This window comes from Doryrhamphus excisus, linkage group LG18, assembly GCF_037039965.1.
Source record: "Doryrhamphus excisus strain RoL-2023G ecotype Guam linkage group LG18, RoL_Dexc_Guam_v1.1, whole genome shotgun sequence".
Classification (NCBI taxonomy): domain Eukaryota; kingdom Metazoa; phylum Chordata; class Actinopteri; order Syngnathiformes; family Syngnathidae; genus Doryrhamphus; species Doryrhamphus excisus.
Genome location: NC_136374.1, coordinates 13,975,637 through 13,993,799, shown reverse-complemented (window position 1 = coordinate 13,993,799; position 18,163 = coordinate 13,975,637). Strand labels below are relative to the sequence as shown.

The window sequence follows — 18,163 nt, the reverse complement described above, 5'->3', positions numbered from 1 at the left end:
CAGAGCGATCGCAGTTCTGGGTGAAATAACACACCGTGCTGTGTTTACAGATGAGGCTGGGACTGTGTGAAATAAAGAGGGAGGGGTGTGGAAGTGGGGGGCTCGCTGTTGCTGTTTAGTCATTAGTAACAGCGTATGTATTTCATAATTCTCACAATCATATTTGCAGGTCGAGTGGTTAGCGCGCAGACCTCACAGCTAGGAGACCGGGGTTCAATTCCACCCTTGGCCATCTCTGTGTGGAGTTTGCATCCTCCCACATTTGAAAAACATGCTAGGTTAATTGGTGACTCCAAAATGTTATTGTAATTTTATTTTATTTTATTTTATTTTATTTTATTTTATTTTATTTTATTTTATTTTATTTTATTTTATTTTATTTTATATGTGCCCTGTGGCACCAGTCCAGGGTGTACCCCGCCTCTCGCTTGAAGACAGCTGGGATAGGCTCCTGCGCCCCCGCGACCCTTGTGAGGAATAGCGGTAGAAAATGAATGAATGAATATTTGCAGGTCAAGTGGTTAGCGCGCAGACCTCACAGCTAGGAGACCAGGGTTCGATTCCACCCTCGGCCATCTCTGTGTGGAGTTTGCATGTTCTACCCGTGCATGTGTGGGTTTTCTCCGGGTACTCCGGTTTCCTCCCACATTCCCAAAACCTGCTAGGTTAATTAGCGACTCCAAATTGTCCATAGGTATGAATGTGAGTGTGAATGGTTGTTTGTCTATATGTGCCCTGTGATTGGCTGGCGACCAGTCCAGGGTGTACCCCGCCTCTTGCCTGAAGACAGCTGGGATAGGCTCCAGCACCTCCGCGACCCTTGTGAGGAAAAGCAGTAGAAAATGAATGAATATTTGCAGGTCAATTCAGTGAATAAAATCTCAAATATTTTCTACTGGTTATTTTGGAATAATAATAAATGATGCATAATAAACATACCATTGACAAAGAAGAAAAAAATGTTTTTATTTTTTGTTTTAACCAAACAACAAAATACAGCTACACATACGATGTGTTTGACATTTTGAAATATGTTTATATGTGGTGACAGCGTCACAGTCGCCACAGTTTAATCTCAATTTGACTCTGACCAAACGTCACCTTCATTTAAGATCGGGCGTCCTCGTATTGCGTCTGACAAAGCCATATCGTGAAAGACAACCACCAGGAGTCGCCGCTTTCCGGGTTGACAATGTCAGAACTGACCCCGGGGGGGGGGCTGGCCTGTAAATAAACACTCCGTTCCAAAAGGTTTAATATAAAAATAGACATGAATCTAAGAGTTGAACAGTAGTTAACACAACAGTGCATGCTCTGATGTTCTGGTGTGTTTGTTAACCAAATGAGCAAGAGAAATGAAGCTGTCATGCCAACGTATGCTTCAAGCTAAGAGCTAATCAAACGTAAGAGTCAATACTGCAACTACACAGTAGTTGGAAATGATAATATGTATAAAAAAAACTCCTTCTTGGATTCTTCCACTGTAGAAAACAATCTCATGCCTCAACATATTGAATGATTGCACTTTGTTTGTGAGTTTGAACTATCAACTTTCATCATGGAACATGTGATCGAGCGTCCCGTATCCTAATGGCACCCTTAAATTCGACAAATACATAACCGCTTTTCATAGTTTTTCATTGTAATGTTAACAGAAATTGGAATGACAGACCCCAGGCTGAAATTGAAAGCAACGTTTTTAACATCTAATCAAGGAGGCTTAGGGAAATGCCAGCTGTCAAAGAGGCTAGTGTGGCTACTTCATTGTTTTGACAGTATTCTGCTAGCCACTGGCATTAGCATCGTGTTTACTGATGCAGGGATTCTAACCAGTACAATTGAAAGAAAAAAAAAATCATAAACAAGCTGGAATTTCATCAAAGTAAAAAAAAAACTTTATACATTAATTAGGACTTTTTTAGAATCTCACCGGTTTCCTCTGAAGCATTTGTAGCTGTAAAGTCGCTGCCTTCATTACTTGTCTTATTTCCAGTGTTGGGAGTAACTTTGTTATTGTTTTCCAGAAATTGGTAATCGAATTAATCACTATTTCAAACATTCCAACATTTAAACACTATAAATGTAGTTATGATGTTGTATTCTCGTGTTAAACAATGCCAAAGTTTAAGATAATGGGGTTTGTGTACTTGGAAGTGAGCCCTGAAAAAATTTTGGGATAGCTCAAAACGCTCGGTTTCAAAAGCACATTGGGCATGTGACCAATCACAGCGGAGTGGCCGTGGGTGGAATGAATAAAAACAGACCGTTTTGGCAGGAAACACAAATCAAAGGAAATACAGCTGGAATAGGTGCAGATTCTGGAAGATCCAAATTTTTTCTGTGCGGGTTATTGTGTGTAGCTGCTCTATAGGAGTCACAACTCATTACAAAGTGTCGAAAAATGAGTATAATAGGTCCCCTTTACTATACGGCAGTCGTGTGGTTAGCAGACCTTCAATTCCAGGTTCAATTCCACCCTCGGCCATCTCTGTGTGGAGTTTCCATGTTGTCCCAGTGTATGCGTGGGTTTTCTCCGGGTACTCCGGTTTCCTCCCACATTCCAAAAACATGCTAGGTTAATTGGCGACTCCAAATTGTCCATAGGTATGAATGTGAGTGTGAATGGTTGTTTGTCTATATGTTCCCTGTGATTGGCTGGCCACCAGTCCAGGATGTACATCACCTCTCGCCTGAAGACAGCTGGGATAGGCTCCAGCACCCCCGCGACCCTCGTGAGGAAAAAGCGGTAGAAAATGAATGAATGAATGAATGAATGAAATGTCCCCTTTAAGTTATGCAATAATTACATTCATAAGTGAGTAATTTTCTTATAGTTAACTTACTTTGAGGTAAGTAACCAATAAATATAATAACTTTTTTTAAGTAATTTGTCTAACACTGCTTATTATGCAATTATTTTGCATGTTAAGAATGTTTAAGGCTCAAGGTTATTGGCTCTAAACAGACCAAAAAAGAAAAAAAAAACATCATATGGTACAAATATGTGCTTGTCCGTCATTTCGTTTGTTTGCATTCCGGGGTCTGTCATTCTTTCCATTCCACGTCTCAGTTTCATAGAATTATTCATGCCTCACTAGAATATCAGCGGCAACATGCCTTAACAATAGCAGCGACACAAACACCAATCTTCCGGTACTGAGCATCCGCAAACCCCAAACAATAGAGGACTAATAAATAAAGAATGCAATTAGCACATTCAGGCCGCCTTAAATCAGAGCGTTCCGTACTGTTGCTCTGGTGTGTGATAAATGCTGCTCCCATATTTTTCTTAATTAAACCTTTCTTGTAACTTAAGTCATTAGCTTTACGGCGGGACCTCGGAAGAACTCTATTAAAGCACGACAAGAGACTCCCGTGATAATGGCGGTGATTTATTAAATGAGTGCTTATGGGGCTATTAAACGGACCCAAAGATGTATTTCATTATGATGTTTAATGTTCATATGATGGTGTCATTTAGTGTTGCCTTATGTTGAAAAGAACTTATACCTTCCTGATAATGACAAAACATCAAAATAATAATTCAATAAATAATCCACTTCCACTTCTCTTTGGCAGATGAGGACGGAATGGTGTAATTAGGGGTGTCACATCGTTAGATTCACCATTAAAGTGCGTTAATTGACACAATAGTTCTACGCAAGCTTTCTTTAATAATACCATATTTTGCCCTAATTGTGAGGATTATACGCAGAGCTAATTTATCTTTCTACACTAATGAAAGTAGAGTATATTCTCTCGATTCATATGGTGCACGTTACATGTGTGACTACATCGTATATATATAATATACCATGGAATCTGTCCACGTGTCCACTTTACACGTCCTTGAAACACACCGTGTAAATGACAAGATATGACGTCATAGGAGTTGAAATACTGAGGTCACCGTTCTGTATGATATCTTTCATGACATAATTCCGACACAATGTCACAATTAAAATGTCACAATCCGACTTTATGGTATTTGAAGGTTGTGTTCATACTTTTTGGTTCGGTTAAAAATAAAAAATAAAAACTTGTGGTGCCGTTGCTGTGCTTGTGGAGACAAGTGGACCGTTGTTGCTTTCACACCATTTTTTCTAGTTTGATCCTCGGTTCATCAGGAGTGGACACAGCACAGCAACTGTGGTGTGAAAGCAATCTGACCTCAGTCCGCTACAGCCTGCGTATGAGTGCATGTTTTAGAGCTTACATTTGCAGTTTCAAAATATGTCACTCCAATTATGTCGTGACTAGGGGTGTAATGGTACATTAAATAATTTCATATAGGTATTCTATAGTCTATCTTACAGTACAGTAACCTGTCCTAGGTCTTCCCTGAGCCTTCTGCTGGTCATATGTGCCCTGAACGCCTCCCCAAGAGAGGAGTCCAGGAGGCATTCTGACCAGATGCCAGATTCTCGAGCCACCTCATTTGGCTCCTCTCAATAGCCACGTATACATGGACCCAAATATTCCAATTAAATTCGGTTTATTTGCTGAAACGGAAAGAATGTAACCTTTGTATACACCTCATTCCGAAAGAAAAGTGCCAATCCGAATGAATATATAATCGGATTCACAGGGGTGGAATATTCCTTTCCCCAATTCGATTGAGGTATCTTGTAATCGCTCAATCGGAAAGTTGTCAGGTTGCGTTCTTCTTCGTGGTGTTTTTCTTCTTCTGTTGTTTATTGGCGGTCCCTTAAATCCATTTGTTTTTACCCAAACACGGGGGTTTAGGGTTAGCAATCTGCTCCTATTTGGCCCCTATACCCAGCAATAGCCACGTATACACGGACCCAAATATTCCAATTCGGTTTATTTGCTCAAACGGAAAGAATGTAACCTTTGTATACACCTCATTCCGAAAGAAAAGTGCCAATCCGAATGAATATATAATCGGATTCACAGGGGTGGAATATTCCTTTCCCCAATCCGATTGAGGTATCTTGTACTCGCTCAAACGGAAAGTTCTTCTTTGTGGTGTTTTTCTTCTTCTGTTGTTTATTGGCGGTTGGCAAGCAGCTTTCGTGTGCATTACCGCCATTTGTGGAATGGTATCTAAACACTTCTATACTTTATTCATAAGTCCAGTTTTATTAAAAAAGAAAATACATATCTATATAAAACATGTCCCGAGTTTAATTATAAAATATTAGCAAGAATTTTATCTTTATCCGGCTGCGTTCTTTCAGCGTATGCTCAGATATGACGTAACACGCAGTTCGAGACGTTCTTAGGTTTTAAAAATGGAGGCGAGCAATCGGCAGTGGACTGCTGCGGAAAGTTTGTTTTTGATCCAAACTAATTCCAAGACTGGACGAACGAAAAACTGTTATTCCAACAAGTGGAAAAAAAACTCAGGGAAGTCGGTATCACGTGATGTTGATGTTTACGTTTTACTGCGAATGCCCCATTGACTATTCTGGTTGATTATAGCGGCGCATGTAGACAAGAGATTGGAATATTCCTTTCCATGTATACCATTGTTTTCGGAAAGGTCATTCGGAAAGATTCCATTCGGAAAGAGAAAAACCCCTCATGTAAACGTGGCTAATGTTTATGACTGACTAAGTTTCTCACTCTCGCTACGACGGAAGCTCATTTTGTCCACCTGTTTCCGTGTTCTTGCCCTTTTTTTGATCGCCACCTAAAGCTCCTGACCATGGTTGAGGGAAGGAACGTAGATCGACCGGTGAATTGAGAGCTTTGCCTTCCAGCTCAGCTCCATTTTCACCACAACAAACGGATGCAGAGTTCTCCTCACTGTAGACGCTGCACCAATCCCTATGTCGATCATGTCCTCCATCCTTCCCTCGGTTGTGAACAAGACCCTGAGGTGCTTGAACTTGGATACTCCTGACCTGGAAATGGTATCTATCTAATCTTTTTCTGAATACGTACCGTTACACCCCTACTTATGACATGTTTATACTGGCCAAAACGTAGATGTGATGAGAATATGGTACAGAGCTACAAGTGTGAACACAGTCGAAGTTCTCTGTTTTTCCCTGCATCTTCTACACAAAGTGCTACCCTAGCTATGTTGGAAGTGTGAGATCATGTCGAGTGGAGCCCACTACCGTGTAATCCCTCAGGAGGTACCTTTTCTTACCATAATTAGATGCCCGTGTGCAAAGAAAACCGCAACTGTACCAGGCTAGGATCCTTCCATAAAACAGTCCTTGGTGTTCACCAGGGAGGAAGCAGCATAAATCTGGCCCAGTGTCGCACACTTTGTCCCGTGGAGTGTTGGAAATAGTCCAATTAGACAAGCCCTTAAAAGTACATCCTTGTCACTCCTCGCTCTCCTCCTCGTCACCCTTGGAGCCTTTACTCCAGCGCTGGAAGCAGTGAACGGTGGAAGCCAGAAAGAAGCTGGTCATGATGGCCACCACGGACACCGAGATGCCAGAGAAAATGATGATGAGCAGGTCCGTTAGAGTCAGGCTGGCCTGGCACTCGCGGAAGCTGTCCTTGGAGAGCTGGGTCAGGGACACGCGGCGTCCGTCCATGGGCAGGGAGCACTCCATGCCTTCCACTCCTGGGCCGGGAGAGAAAATAAGATCAGACAGATTTGCCAGACATGCTAAAGCAGGCTTCCAGTGAGCGATGCCGGATTTCAACTTGTGCACAAATGCATTTGTGTGGCGTCCATGCAGAGGATTACATAATGTGCAAGGGCAAGCAGACAAGACTGAGGCTTATTGTTGTGCAATATGCCCTAAAATAAATGTCATCCAATATTTCAATTATTCCCACTAAAAGCTCTCTTTCATTATCATTCCAAAGATACTGGAAAATAAAAAAAAAATCCACTTGCATTGGAAATAATTGGAACAAAATGTAAACACATTCGGGAAGAATGAGGACGGGTGTAAATATTCAATTCAAATCCAGCACACCAACTTGTTTTTATTCTATGGAGCATATTCTGCAGGGCAATGCGGAGAGAGATGATTTAATACACTAAATGTCAAAGTGTTCACTTGCAGAGTTTGAATTCTTGGTGCGCAAGTTCAGCTCATCCACCTACGGCAGGACTAGTTTCACCGTAGCAACAGTAAGACAGAAGAGAGCACATGATACATGGATACATTTCTATAGATGCTACCTACTATAGATACATTTTCATCATTTTGTGTTCAGTTAACAATTTCATAATAGTGCACCTCACAAACTAGTCGAGTACCCAAAAAGCATCTACGCATTACAGTCAATAGAATTCAATAATTTAAAAAAAATCAATATTTTAGTTGACAGAGCATAGATAAGCATTTAATGACTTATTACCATTAGAGCCCTATAAATATGAAATAACACCCCTATAGTCACCTTTAAATACTATATCCACGCATTACAGTCAATAGAATTCAATAATTTAAAAAATCTATATTTTAGTTCATAGAGCATGGATAACCATTTAATGACTTTCTACCATTATTAGAGCCCTATAAATATGAAATAACACCCCTACAGTCACCTTTACTTACTACATCAACGCATTACAGTCAATAGAATTCAATAATTTAAAAAAATCTATATTTTAGTTGAACATAGATAACCATTTAATGACTTTTTACCATTATTAGAGCCCTATAAATATGAAATAACACCCCTATAGTCACCTGTACTTACTACATCTACAGTCAATAGAATTCAGTAATTTAAAAAATCAATGTTTTTGTTGATAGAGCATAGACAACTATTTAATGCCTTTCTACCATTATTAGAGCCCTATAAATATGAAATAACACCCCCATAGTCACCTTTATACTACATTCTTTGTTTACACCACATGCGCAACAGGATCACTGCAGGGACATAGGAGACATCCACCGCTTTAATAATATGGGACCAAGCTAACTAACACTAACTTATTCTTCACTTAAGAAGGTTTTTCAAACAGAGTGAGGAACAAAAATGTACCACTTCCACACATGATGCGAGGATATTTTTTTTCACTATGTCATGTCGGATATACCATGGTTAACTCCATGCAATATGAATTTAATGTCTCATCTATAGACAGATTGCAGCCAGAGAATTTTATTATGTATATATTATGTTTATTATGTGTTTATTAAATGTTATGTGTGTGTGTTGTCTATTTGTTCATAGAGTGCATACAGAATGATGAACATGTCTCCTTCTGTTCTGAAATGTTCATTTATCCACTTCATTTTTAATTGGCTTTGCATGTAAAAGTAGAATTATTTTATATAATTGATATTGAGATATAGTATTGATATATAGTATTTGGGTGTCTAGAGGGGATCAGTTCAATTTATTGAGAAAAACTGATTCGGTTTTTGCATTTTTTTAGTTTTCATCTGGTCTTTTGGAAAGGGTTAATGACAAAAACCGAGGTTCCACTGCACCTTCCTTGAGAAGTTATACTGTAATAATAACGTTTGGTGGAATGTGGAACCGAACATTGCTTTTTTTATTACTTCTGAGCAAAAACAAAAATGTGACACTCCATTTTCATTGTAGACCACAAACAGAGCCTCCCGATTCTGGATCAGCAATGAGATCCGATGAGTCAGAACAAAATAGACAAAAAAGCCAATGCCAGCGATTTGCAGGAAGACAGAGCACACTGAATAATACTCAATAGTCAAACATAAACATGGGGAAATCCATGAAAAGAAACAATTAAAAAGGCTAGAGGCAATATTAATTACACTATTACCGGTTACACTGACCAGTGACAATTATGCTGCTATTTTGGCTGGCTGTGTTTTAAAGACTATTATTCTCAGACATGTTGCATAATCACAATATGGCACGCAATTTCCACACAGCAGGTCCTTTTTACACTTTGACTCAGCAGAGCTTTTAGTGAGATTATTGTGAGTAAAACGTGGCCAGGCATGGTCTCTCGTGAATTGATGAATTAAATGAGCAATCCATCTATTTTTGATACCACTTGTCCTTATTTGGGTCATGGTTAAGCTAGCGCCTATCGCAGCTGATTTTGGGCAAGAGGCAGGGTACTTACAGAGCACGTATACATATACATATATATATATATATATACACACTCATATTAACACTTATTGGGAATTTAGTATCTCCAGTTAAGCTAACGCGCATAATTTGGGGCGTGGCTGGAAGCGCGATTCACTCTTTGCCCTTCCCCAGAAAGCGTTAAGAGTTGGTGATACCCATATCTGGTAGTCCCGCAAAGTGTTTCCAAAGTGTTTAATTAGGAAGTACTTTGGACGTGTAAGCAATCAGAGCAGAGTGGGCGCACCCAGAGGCGCAGAGTAGTATTCATAGTAGTATTGCAACCTATTAATCTCAGCCAAATTGTTGTACATACACCACATGTTTGTATAGTTTCTTAAACCAGCTCATATCCATTCCATATTATCACTATATTGACAGTTACTATGGTAACCATTATGTCATTATATGGTCATATCACCTCGTACTTCGGTACGAGGTACATTATTAAAAAAAAAACAAAAAAAAACCTTAAACTGTATTATAGAAAGCAGGAAGTGAACAAATGTCACAGTTACTGATTGTAAAAGTACCAGATGGAGGGGTAGGATTTAATAAGCTTTGCTTCTTCCTACTCCTTTTGGACATGTGGAACTGTGAACTGATTCAATTGTAATCTTTCATTACTTTTACCATAATTTTCACTACTAATATGCTAAAAGTTGTTATTGTTGTGCATGCATTCAATCATTTCAAATGTAATTTTTCCAGAATAGATCGGCAGTTAGCGCTAAAGTTTTCCCAATACAAATAAAGTTGATTGAATGTATTGTGCATCCCAATATAGTCGCGTCCGTGGCGCTTTAACAGCAAAAGTTGGCTGACTGTATCAAGGAAAAAAAAATGATGGGATTAAACTGCGTACTAGCATGCGAGCTAATGGTATGATTTTGCACCAATCATTGCCTCTCACGCATGCCAGGCAACACGGACACCCGTGTTACATTCCTATCACGGACAGTTGATGGATTACATTTGGGATTACGTTCAGCCGTGGGGTTGGGCGAAGTGCTGCGGTGTGATTGATCTATCTTGTTGTGGCAGATCGCTATCAGAGTCGTGTATATTCCAGCCCTCCTTTAACGACACTGTAGATATTATAGCGAGCGCGGGAAACAAAAAAAAAACACTGAATCATGTTGAATTTTTCAGACGCCCATCATGTCTGTACAAGAGAAAAACACGCTAATGACTTAAACAACCTTCAATATCAAGTAATTCAATAATTCAGGTGTGATAAAGCAATAAAAAATTTAATATAACACAGTGGGGGGGGGTATGCATGCAGCGTGTGGAATGCCGAATGACGAGCATTAGTGCAACAGTGCAGTCGAGGGTGAATCACTCAGGAGGGGATTCCTTCTGCATGGAGAGCCAATCACATCACATTTCATCAGCGCTCCTCGTGGCCTTTGGACGGCCGCTCGTCGTCACCAAGTAGCATTTTGCTATTGTGTGCTATTGTGTTTGCCGGCTTTTGGCTTTTCACCTTTAACACCGGCCGATTAGCCACTCGGCTTTTGTGCCACAGAGTACCCGATGCCGTGCCCACCTAAGCCTGCCAACGCCATCACCATCTCACAGCTCGACTTTAAATAAACATGAAATTAGGCCAGGATACGACGAAGCTGCCAGTTAATGAAACAGATCTTTTTGTCATTACATACCCACAAGGGCATGCCTTCCTATTTATATCTATTTATCGCAACTCGATACTGATCACTGGTCCTGCCACAAAACTGCTACTTTGTGGTGAAGCTGCTCCTAGTGTCCTCCATGGGAGCTGCCCCGCCGTTCCCCGCGGGCAAGATCCAGTTCCAATTACCCCGGCCGATGCACCCAAAGAACTGTGTCACCCTGAATTATACATAGCCTTTGTTCTTCCTTAACCCGCCGGCACACAAGACAGCACTGGATCATGTTTACACTCATCCTTTAATTAAACATTCATCTACCTGATTACAAAATGCACTAACGCACCCATAAAAAGCAATAGAGGTGCTGCAAATAAAATGACCTCCACATTCATAGATGCCATGTTTCAATTAGTTGCAGGGTGTGTGGTACACAACTCCACAAATGAATGCCTTGCCCTGAATAGACATCTTTTTTTTTTCACCTTGGGAAGCAATACCAGATTAGGTATTCTGTAATGTATTATATTTTACTGTAATTCCCCATAGCCACACTAGGGAGCACATTTATAGCAACAATGATGAGCTCATGTCTTATTTGTGTCTTAAATGTCTTATTAGTAAGTCTATAATACAAGTGGAAAGGTGCTATGGGAGTCTTAGCTCATGTCTAGGGGGCTCTGGTAATGTTCAAAACCATATGCCGAAGGTTGTAAACAGGCTTAATATGCTGTAACTATGAAAATATTCTATTTATAAATATGAAATCCTACTTTGGGGAAATTGAATGATCAAGAGTTGGGTGTGGAATGAAATTACCATAATAAAGAAGGGATTACTGTACTTGTTAAACAATGACCATGTAGTCAAAGACGGCTACACTTTACTTTTACTTTTCTTTAATTTTCTCATGCACTCCAAATCATTATTAAAGTTGAAGAAAACAACTTTAGATAGTTCCATCTCTAATTTTGCAAAGCATAATTATTGATTATTATTCATTCATTTGTCAAAGACGGCTACACTTTACTTTTACTTTATTTTACTTTTCTTTAATTTTCTCATGCACTGCAAATCATTATTAAACTTAAAGAAAACAACTTTAGGTAGTTCCATCTCTAATTTTGCAAAACATTATTATTGATTATTATTCATTCATTAGTCAAAGACGGCTACACTTTACTTTTACTTTATTTTACTTTTCTTTAATTTTCTCATGCACTCCAAATCATTATTAAAGTTAAAGAAAACAACTTTAGGTAGTTCCATCTCTAATTTTGCAAAGCATAATTATTGATTATTATTCATTCATTCATTCATTTTCTACCGCTTATCCTAACAAGGGTAGCGGGGGTGCTGGAGCCTATCCCAGCTGTGTTCAGGTGAGAGGCGGGGTACACCCTGGACTGGTCGCCAGCCAATCACAGGGCACATATAGACAAACAACCATTCACACTCACATTCATACCTATGGACAATTTGGAGTCGCTAATTAACCTAGCATGTTTTTGGAATGTGGGAGGAAACCGGAGTCCACGGAGAAAACCCACGCATGCATGAGGAGAACATGCAAACTCCACACAGAGATGGCTGAGGGTGGAATTGAACCCTGGTCTCCCAGCTGTGAGGTCTGCGCGCTAACCACTCGACCTATTGATTATTATTATTAGAAAAATACATGTAAAAATTCCATAACTTGTAGCATTGCCAGATCGTTATATACACAGTTACCATTTTTTTTATTTTTACAAATAAAGGATAAACACCTGTATGTTTGGCAGGTCAGAAAATAAATGTTTGTCTGATCTTTTTTTTGCAAGGATGTAAATTTTCCCCCAAAGCCCTCCATTTTTTAGCTTGTGCCATCAAACTGACTGTCAGTAATCAAACATACGCAAACAGACAAGTGTGCTACTCGCTGACTCGCCAGGAATCACGGGGGAAATCAAGACATGAGAAATGAAATGGGAATTGGCTTTGCAGCATGGGGATCTTTGCATTATGCAGGCCAACGCTGAAGATCTCAGGACTTCAAAAATAGCAGCTTGTCCGAATATTCTAAGAGTCTTTCCGTAGCACTTAAACTTGACCTGTCTTTCAGTCTTTCATGGGTCTTATATTTGTGTTCTACTTAAACTGCCTGGCAACAGCGTGATGGGTTCCAATCTGTATGTTCTACAATTCTGTTCCACATTAGCAGCATAGCAACAGCTGACCTTTATGTTCTACATTAGCCAGTTGGCAAACACCAACTTAACACATTCATAAGCCTGTGATTGGTTCCAGCATCTGTACCTCTGGGACTACACCGGTGTAGACGCAGCGCATCCATACACACACACACATAAGATATAGAAGCACTTTGCGTCATGTTGTGTAATTGAGTTTCTCACTCTCTGATGAATGAAACATTAGCTGCCCACGTCGAGGACGCTTGGCTTGAGCTGACGTACAGTACGCTGAAAATCTCATCATGTCAACCTCATTCACTAATGAGTGTCCCATCTGTGATTGGGTTTCCACTTCCAATAGCACACATTAGAGAATAGGTCAACACGTTTTGCTATGATTGACAGCCTCCTGTCATTTGGGTAATTGGGTCTGGCAGAGGGATACCCGAGAGTTTGCACCAGCAGCACCATAATCCTGCCTTCTGCCAGGAAGCGTGTGTTTGTATCAGTAATCTTGATGCCATAAGATGCCGTAAGTACATAAAATGTTGTTTACAGTGTTGTGTTTTGAAATAAAAAAAGTTCCTAAAATTAAAAAAATAATAATAATGAAAAAAATACAAAAAAATATAGTGATACTGGGGCTGCAATGATTATTCGGATAATTTGAATATGTTGATTTAAAAAAATTAGTCAGGGATTTTTTTTCATGTTTCGAAGAATTGCTTATGTCACCAATGCGGAAAAAGATTGAAGTGCCAAGATAACGAAAGAGAAGGAAAAGTAAATATAAACAGCAATTTGAACAGTTTTAACTTGTTTTTATTATTATTGCATGACTAGCGAGTGACTAGCGGTGTTATTGGCTTTAGTTTTTGTTGTGTTACCTTCATTTTGGCTGTTATTCTTTTGAAATAATAGTCTCTGTTTGTTGTATCTTTAATGGTTGCTAATCCCTGAACTGAACTAATGAATGATCTTTTACCAACAAGACTCGGGAATCTCAACCTCCATAAAAGTATTTTGTTTCATTTTCCCCCCTAAAATTAGGATTTAATAAGTTTTGCTTCTTCCTACTCCTTTTGGACATGGAACTGTGGAACTGTGGAACTGTGAACTGATTATGTGATGCATTCAATTGTAATCTGATGCATGTTCAAATGAAATAAAACCATTACCATTACCAAAAACCCCACTTGTACTCAACAGCTTAAGTAAAAGCTGTGGTTTTCTGTTCGTTAAATCATTGATTTTTACTGACTGTTTAGTTGTTAAAATACCGAAAGATAAATCTTGTCAGGTTTTGTGACACCACTACTCAACACACATCCATTATTGCCATTTTGCTTACAGTCGACCATGGTGGTGGTGCCTTTACGGTTTGGGGTAGCTCGAGTGCTGCCGGCACTGAGGAGGTGTAGTCCATTCAGGGGAAAACGTACTGTGACATTGTGAAACAGAGCATGATCCCCCTCATTGGAAAACTGGGCCGCATAGTACATAAATATCATATGTATCTTTTCACCCATCTAAATTATTTGTATCTTTATCTGTACTGGGAGGGGCATCAACAGGAAGTGGGTGTGGTTTAGCTGGAAATGTGTGAGGCTTAAATGTTAAGTCTGAAATTGCCTTGGATTGATCAGAAGTTGCTATATGTACTGTTTATTATCCAGTTATATGTGTACTGTGTATGTGTGTAAGTGATCCTTGAGATGTTATTCTTGAATTATTTTTAATGAGATGTGTGAAGTTGGTGATTCATGCAAACATGGCAATAAACATAATAATAATCTGTCAGTCTTCTTGACTGTATTTTGTGGAATGAAATTACCATGATAAAGAAGGGATTACTGTACTTAAACAATGGCTTTTACTTTTCTTTAATTTTCTAATGCGATCCAAATCATTATTAAAGTAAAAGAAATTACAAAGCACTATTATTGATTATTACAGTCTTGTTGACTCCTATTTTTCGGTACTTCAAGCAGTTTTCCAACTGACTTTATATCACCAGCCAAACCATCTGAAGCAAGCAGACGGGAAAAAAAACAAACAAAAAAACAGCGTTATTGGCTGTTGCATGATTGTGCCCACTGTCTTGAAAAAATGCAAAACGAAACAAGTTTAAGATTGCGAGGTGCAGAATGCTGCATGCCAAACATGTGCTACTGTGCAAGTGTACCTAATGTTGCGACCAGTCAATACAGGTTACCGTTAACTGAAAATTGATGACAAAATGTACTCATTTTATACTGGCAAAAATGTACTATTCAGCTAATCCCGAGTAAATATTCAAACAATTTGGACATATATACTGCGATACAAGCTGTACTCTGACTACTCTAAAGTATATCCAAACAGTATTGTCTCTTTATATCGTGTCATCCATTCTAACAACACAATGCAGATTTTAGTAAAGAAGACTCTACTGTGAACACAATTCAACACTTACACCCAAACAACATTGGAACGCAAGCAGATAGAAGTACGCCCACTCGGCAGTAGCATCCACATGAACACCGCACCACATCCTAATTTTTTAGATTAAGACCAAATTTGTGACATACACTTAGATGTAAATATGATAACAGCATAAAATATTATCATTGTGGTGCTGCAACTTCGGTTGTGTTTATTTTTACCTCGTTGGGTCCCACGTGCTGCCTCGCTCGCACTGAAATGATAACTAAAAGGTAGTAACTTTGTATCTATAAGCCTCGCTCTGAATTACTTGTGCATGCATCGTGTGATGGGATGCATCATCTGCTTTGAGCTGAGTGACAGCAGATTCTAAAGAAGCTCGTTTTGTGCTTGAACTAGGACAAACATTACAAACCCTTTGGCTGTTGGAGGCCGATCTTCTCCTGTAAGCAGCTCAACTGTGCAGCTCAACAATACAACTGCGAGTCTGTTCTGCTGTGTTGTTACTCAGATGCACGCACACACACACACACATGCATATCTTCTGCTCTGTTATCTAACACAAAGTCAGAAGGCCTAAATTTCACACAACAAAATGTCTACCCAATGCCCAGCATTATGTAAAGAAAGGCTGCAATTTGAACCGATTGGACAACCATGCAGAATACATCATACTGCAGGGTTTCTAAAAACTAAACCACTTCAACTACTTGCAATAATGTATTTTATTATATAAATAAAAGCTGACCATGCTGGATAAAAGTCTGTGGAATCACCACAACTACTTAAAAAATCAGCTAAATCTACCCTGAACAATATTCTTAAAAAAAAATCTCTCAAAAATGTCCTGCATTAGACAAAATTTAAATTGCCCAATCGGATGATTGGGCAATTGGACGCAGGATATAGTCTGGTTGAACACTTACTAAACTAGTAAAATGGTATTTTTGCATATACATACACTACCAGTTATTCATTCGTTAATTTTTAACCGCTTATCCTCACAAAGGTCACAGGGGTGCTGGAGCCTATCCCAGCTGTCTTCGGGCGAGAGGCTGGGCGACACCCTGGACTGGTCGGCAGCCAATCACAGGGCACATATAGACAAACAACCATTCACACTCACATTCATACCTATGGACAATATGGAGTCGCCAATTAACCTAGCATGTTTTTGGAATGTGGGAGGAAACCGGAGTACCCGGAGAAAACCCACACATGCACAGGGAGAACATGCAAACTCCACACAGAGATGGCCGAGGGTGGAATTGAACCCCATCTCCTAGCTGTGAGGTCTGCAAATTAACCACTTGAATGCCTTGCAGCCCCACAAGAACGATATTCTTGTAAAATATGCACCAAACGATGTGGATGTATATATGTATGTATATATATGTATATATAAGTCTCTCCCAACTGTCCAACATTACAACAAGAAAAATAGAAATTGACTAACTGTGAGAGAATGAGAAGAATCAAAAAAACAACATATTTGCTACTATAGTGCTTGCATTGAAATGAAACAACAAGAGATATTGTGTCATATTACACACTGTCTCTAACATTGGAGGCTATGGGGGTGGAGGAAGAAAGAGACAAAATTAGAACACGGGTGCGGGAGGGAGGGTGGGGGTTCCCTCTCCTACAGAGGAAACATAAATAGACGTGATTTGCCACGACACGGGTGTATGTTGCACAAACATGGAAAAGCCGTCCTGCGTTTGCTTACCGTTGGGAAGCTTGTGACTGTTCTCCATGAGCCACGCAAACAGGTTGGCAAAGTTGCAGTTGCACACCCAGGGGTTGCCCTCCAGCCTCACCACCCGCAAAGAAGGCAGCTGACTTAGCGCCCCCACCTTGAGGGTAGACAGTGCGTTGCGCTCCAGTTCCAGCTCCCGGAGTGAGGTGAGACCCAGGAAAGCATCCTCGTTCACCATGCTCAGATAGGGATTGTTGCCAAGACGTAGCTTGATCAGGCTACGGGACTCCCCAAACGTTCCCTTGGGGATTTCTGTCAAGTTGTTACTGCCAAGGTCCAGGAAGACCAGCCTGGAGGAGGTGCTGAGTGTCCCCGGTTCAATGTAGGAGAGAGTGTTGTTCCGGAGGTCAAGGTAGACCAGGTCACTATACAGAACCAAGAAGTCGGATGGGATGCGGGGTATCCAGTTGTCAGCCAATAGGAGCCTGCGCACGTCCAAGGGGATCTCATTGGGAAGGTGGGTCAGACCCCGGCCACTGCAGTCCACCGTGTGGGGGTCTGGGCACAAACAGGTCGCTGGGCAGTTCTCCCCCCGGGTCCAGAAGACAGAGGTCAGCACCATAAGGATAGGCTGGAGCCAGGAGACACATGGCAACATCGTCATGGGGGTGAAATGAGTTTGGGGAGGGGGGCCTGAAGAGGGCACAGAGGAGAGGGGAACGATGAAAACAAGAGGGTCAGAGGGCAGGAAATCGGGAAGAGGGCGGGGCAAGGGCGAGTGAAAGGGGGATCAACCCCAGTGATGGAAAATGTTTGTCTGCAGGAAATATCGAGGGGCTCAAGAGGCGACGGCGGAGCAGCGAGGAGGTCCAGGAGATCATTTAGGCGGCACAAGACTGCTTCTGGGGGTCTTAAGGGATGTGAATACGGTCAAGCAGGCAGAGGTAAAGACAAGGGAAGGTTGAGGCTTTGGAGGGAAGAGGAGGTTAAGGGGGGTCCTCGATCCGCCACGCTACCCCACAGTGGGTCCGGCAGTGGTCACTAAGAAGGTCTGGCACACGGAGCTGGGATTCAAGCATGACAAGCCGCCGAGTCCCTCCATTAGTCCATCAGTGAGCGGCAAAAGCCTTTGTAAGGAGAGAGAGAATCCCGTGGAACATCGCTCAAGCGTGCCGTAAGGTTATCCCCCCTCCCCACCCCCACCTTTTATTATTGTT

At 40.6% G+C, this 18,163-nt stretch overlaps 1 protein-coding gene across 1 annotated transcript; it reads right to left on the bottom strand.

Annotated features, from left to right (window-relative positions):
* Positions 1-5,492: 5,492 nt before the first annotated feature.
* lrrc38b (leucine rich repeat containing 38b) lies at positions 5,493-17,999 on the bottom strand. Its single transcript, XM_058055489.2, has 2 exons — positions 16,977-17,999; positions 5,493-6,550 (listed from the first exon to the last, which is right to left on the bottom strand). The coding sequence occupies exons 1-2, from the start codon at positions 17,608-17,610 to the stop codon at positions 6,303-6,305; spliced, it is 882 nt and encodes a 293-aa protein (XP_057911472.1). The 5' UTR covers positions 17,611-17,999; the 3' UTR covers positions 5,493-6,302.
* Positions 18,000-18,163: the final 164 nt, after the last annotated feature.

Coding starts and splice junctions, on each gene's coding strand:
- lrrc38b (XM_058055489.2), bottom strand. CDS start 17,610: ATGACGATGTTGCCATGTGTCTCCTGGCTCCAGCCTATCCTTATGGTG. Junction 6,551..16,976: donor CAGTCACAAGCTTCCCAACG/GTAAGCAAACGC, acceptor CTCCCGGCCCAG/GAGTGGAAGGCATGGAGTGC.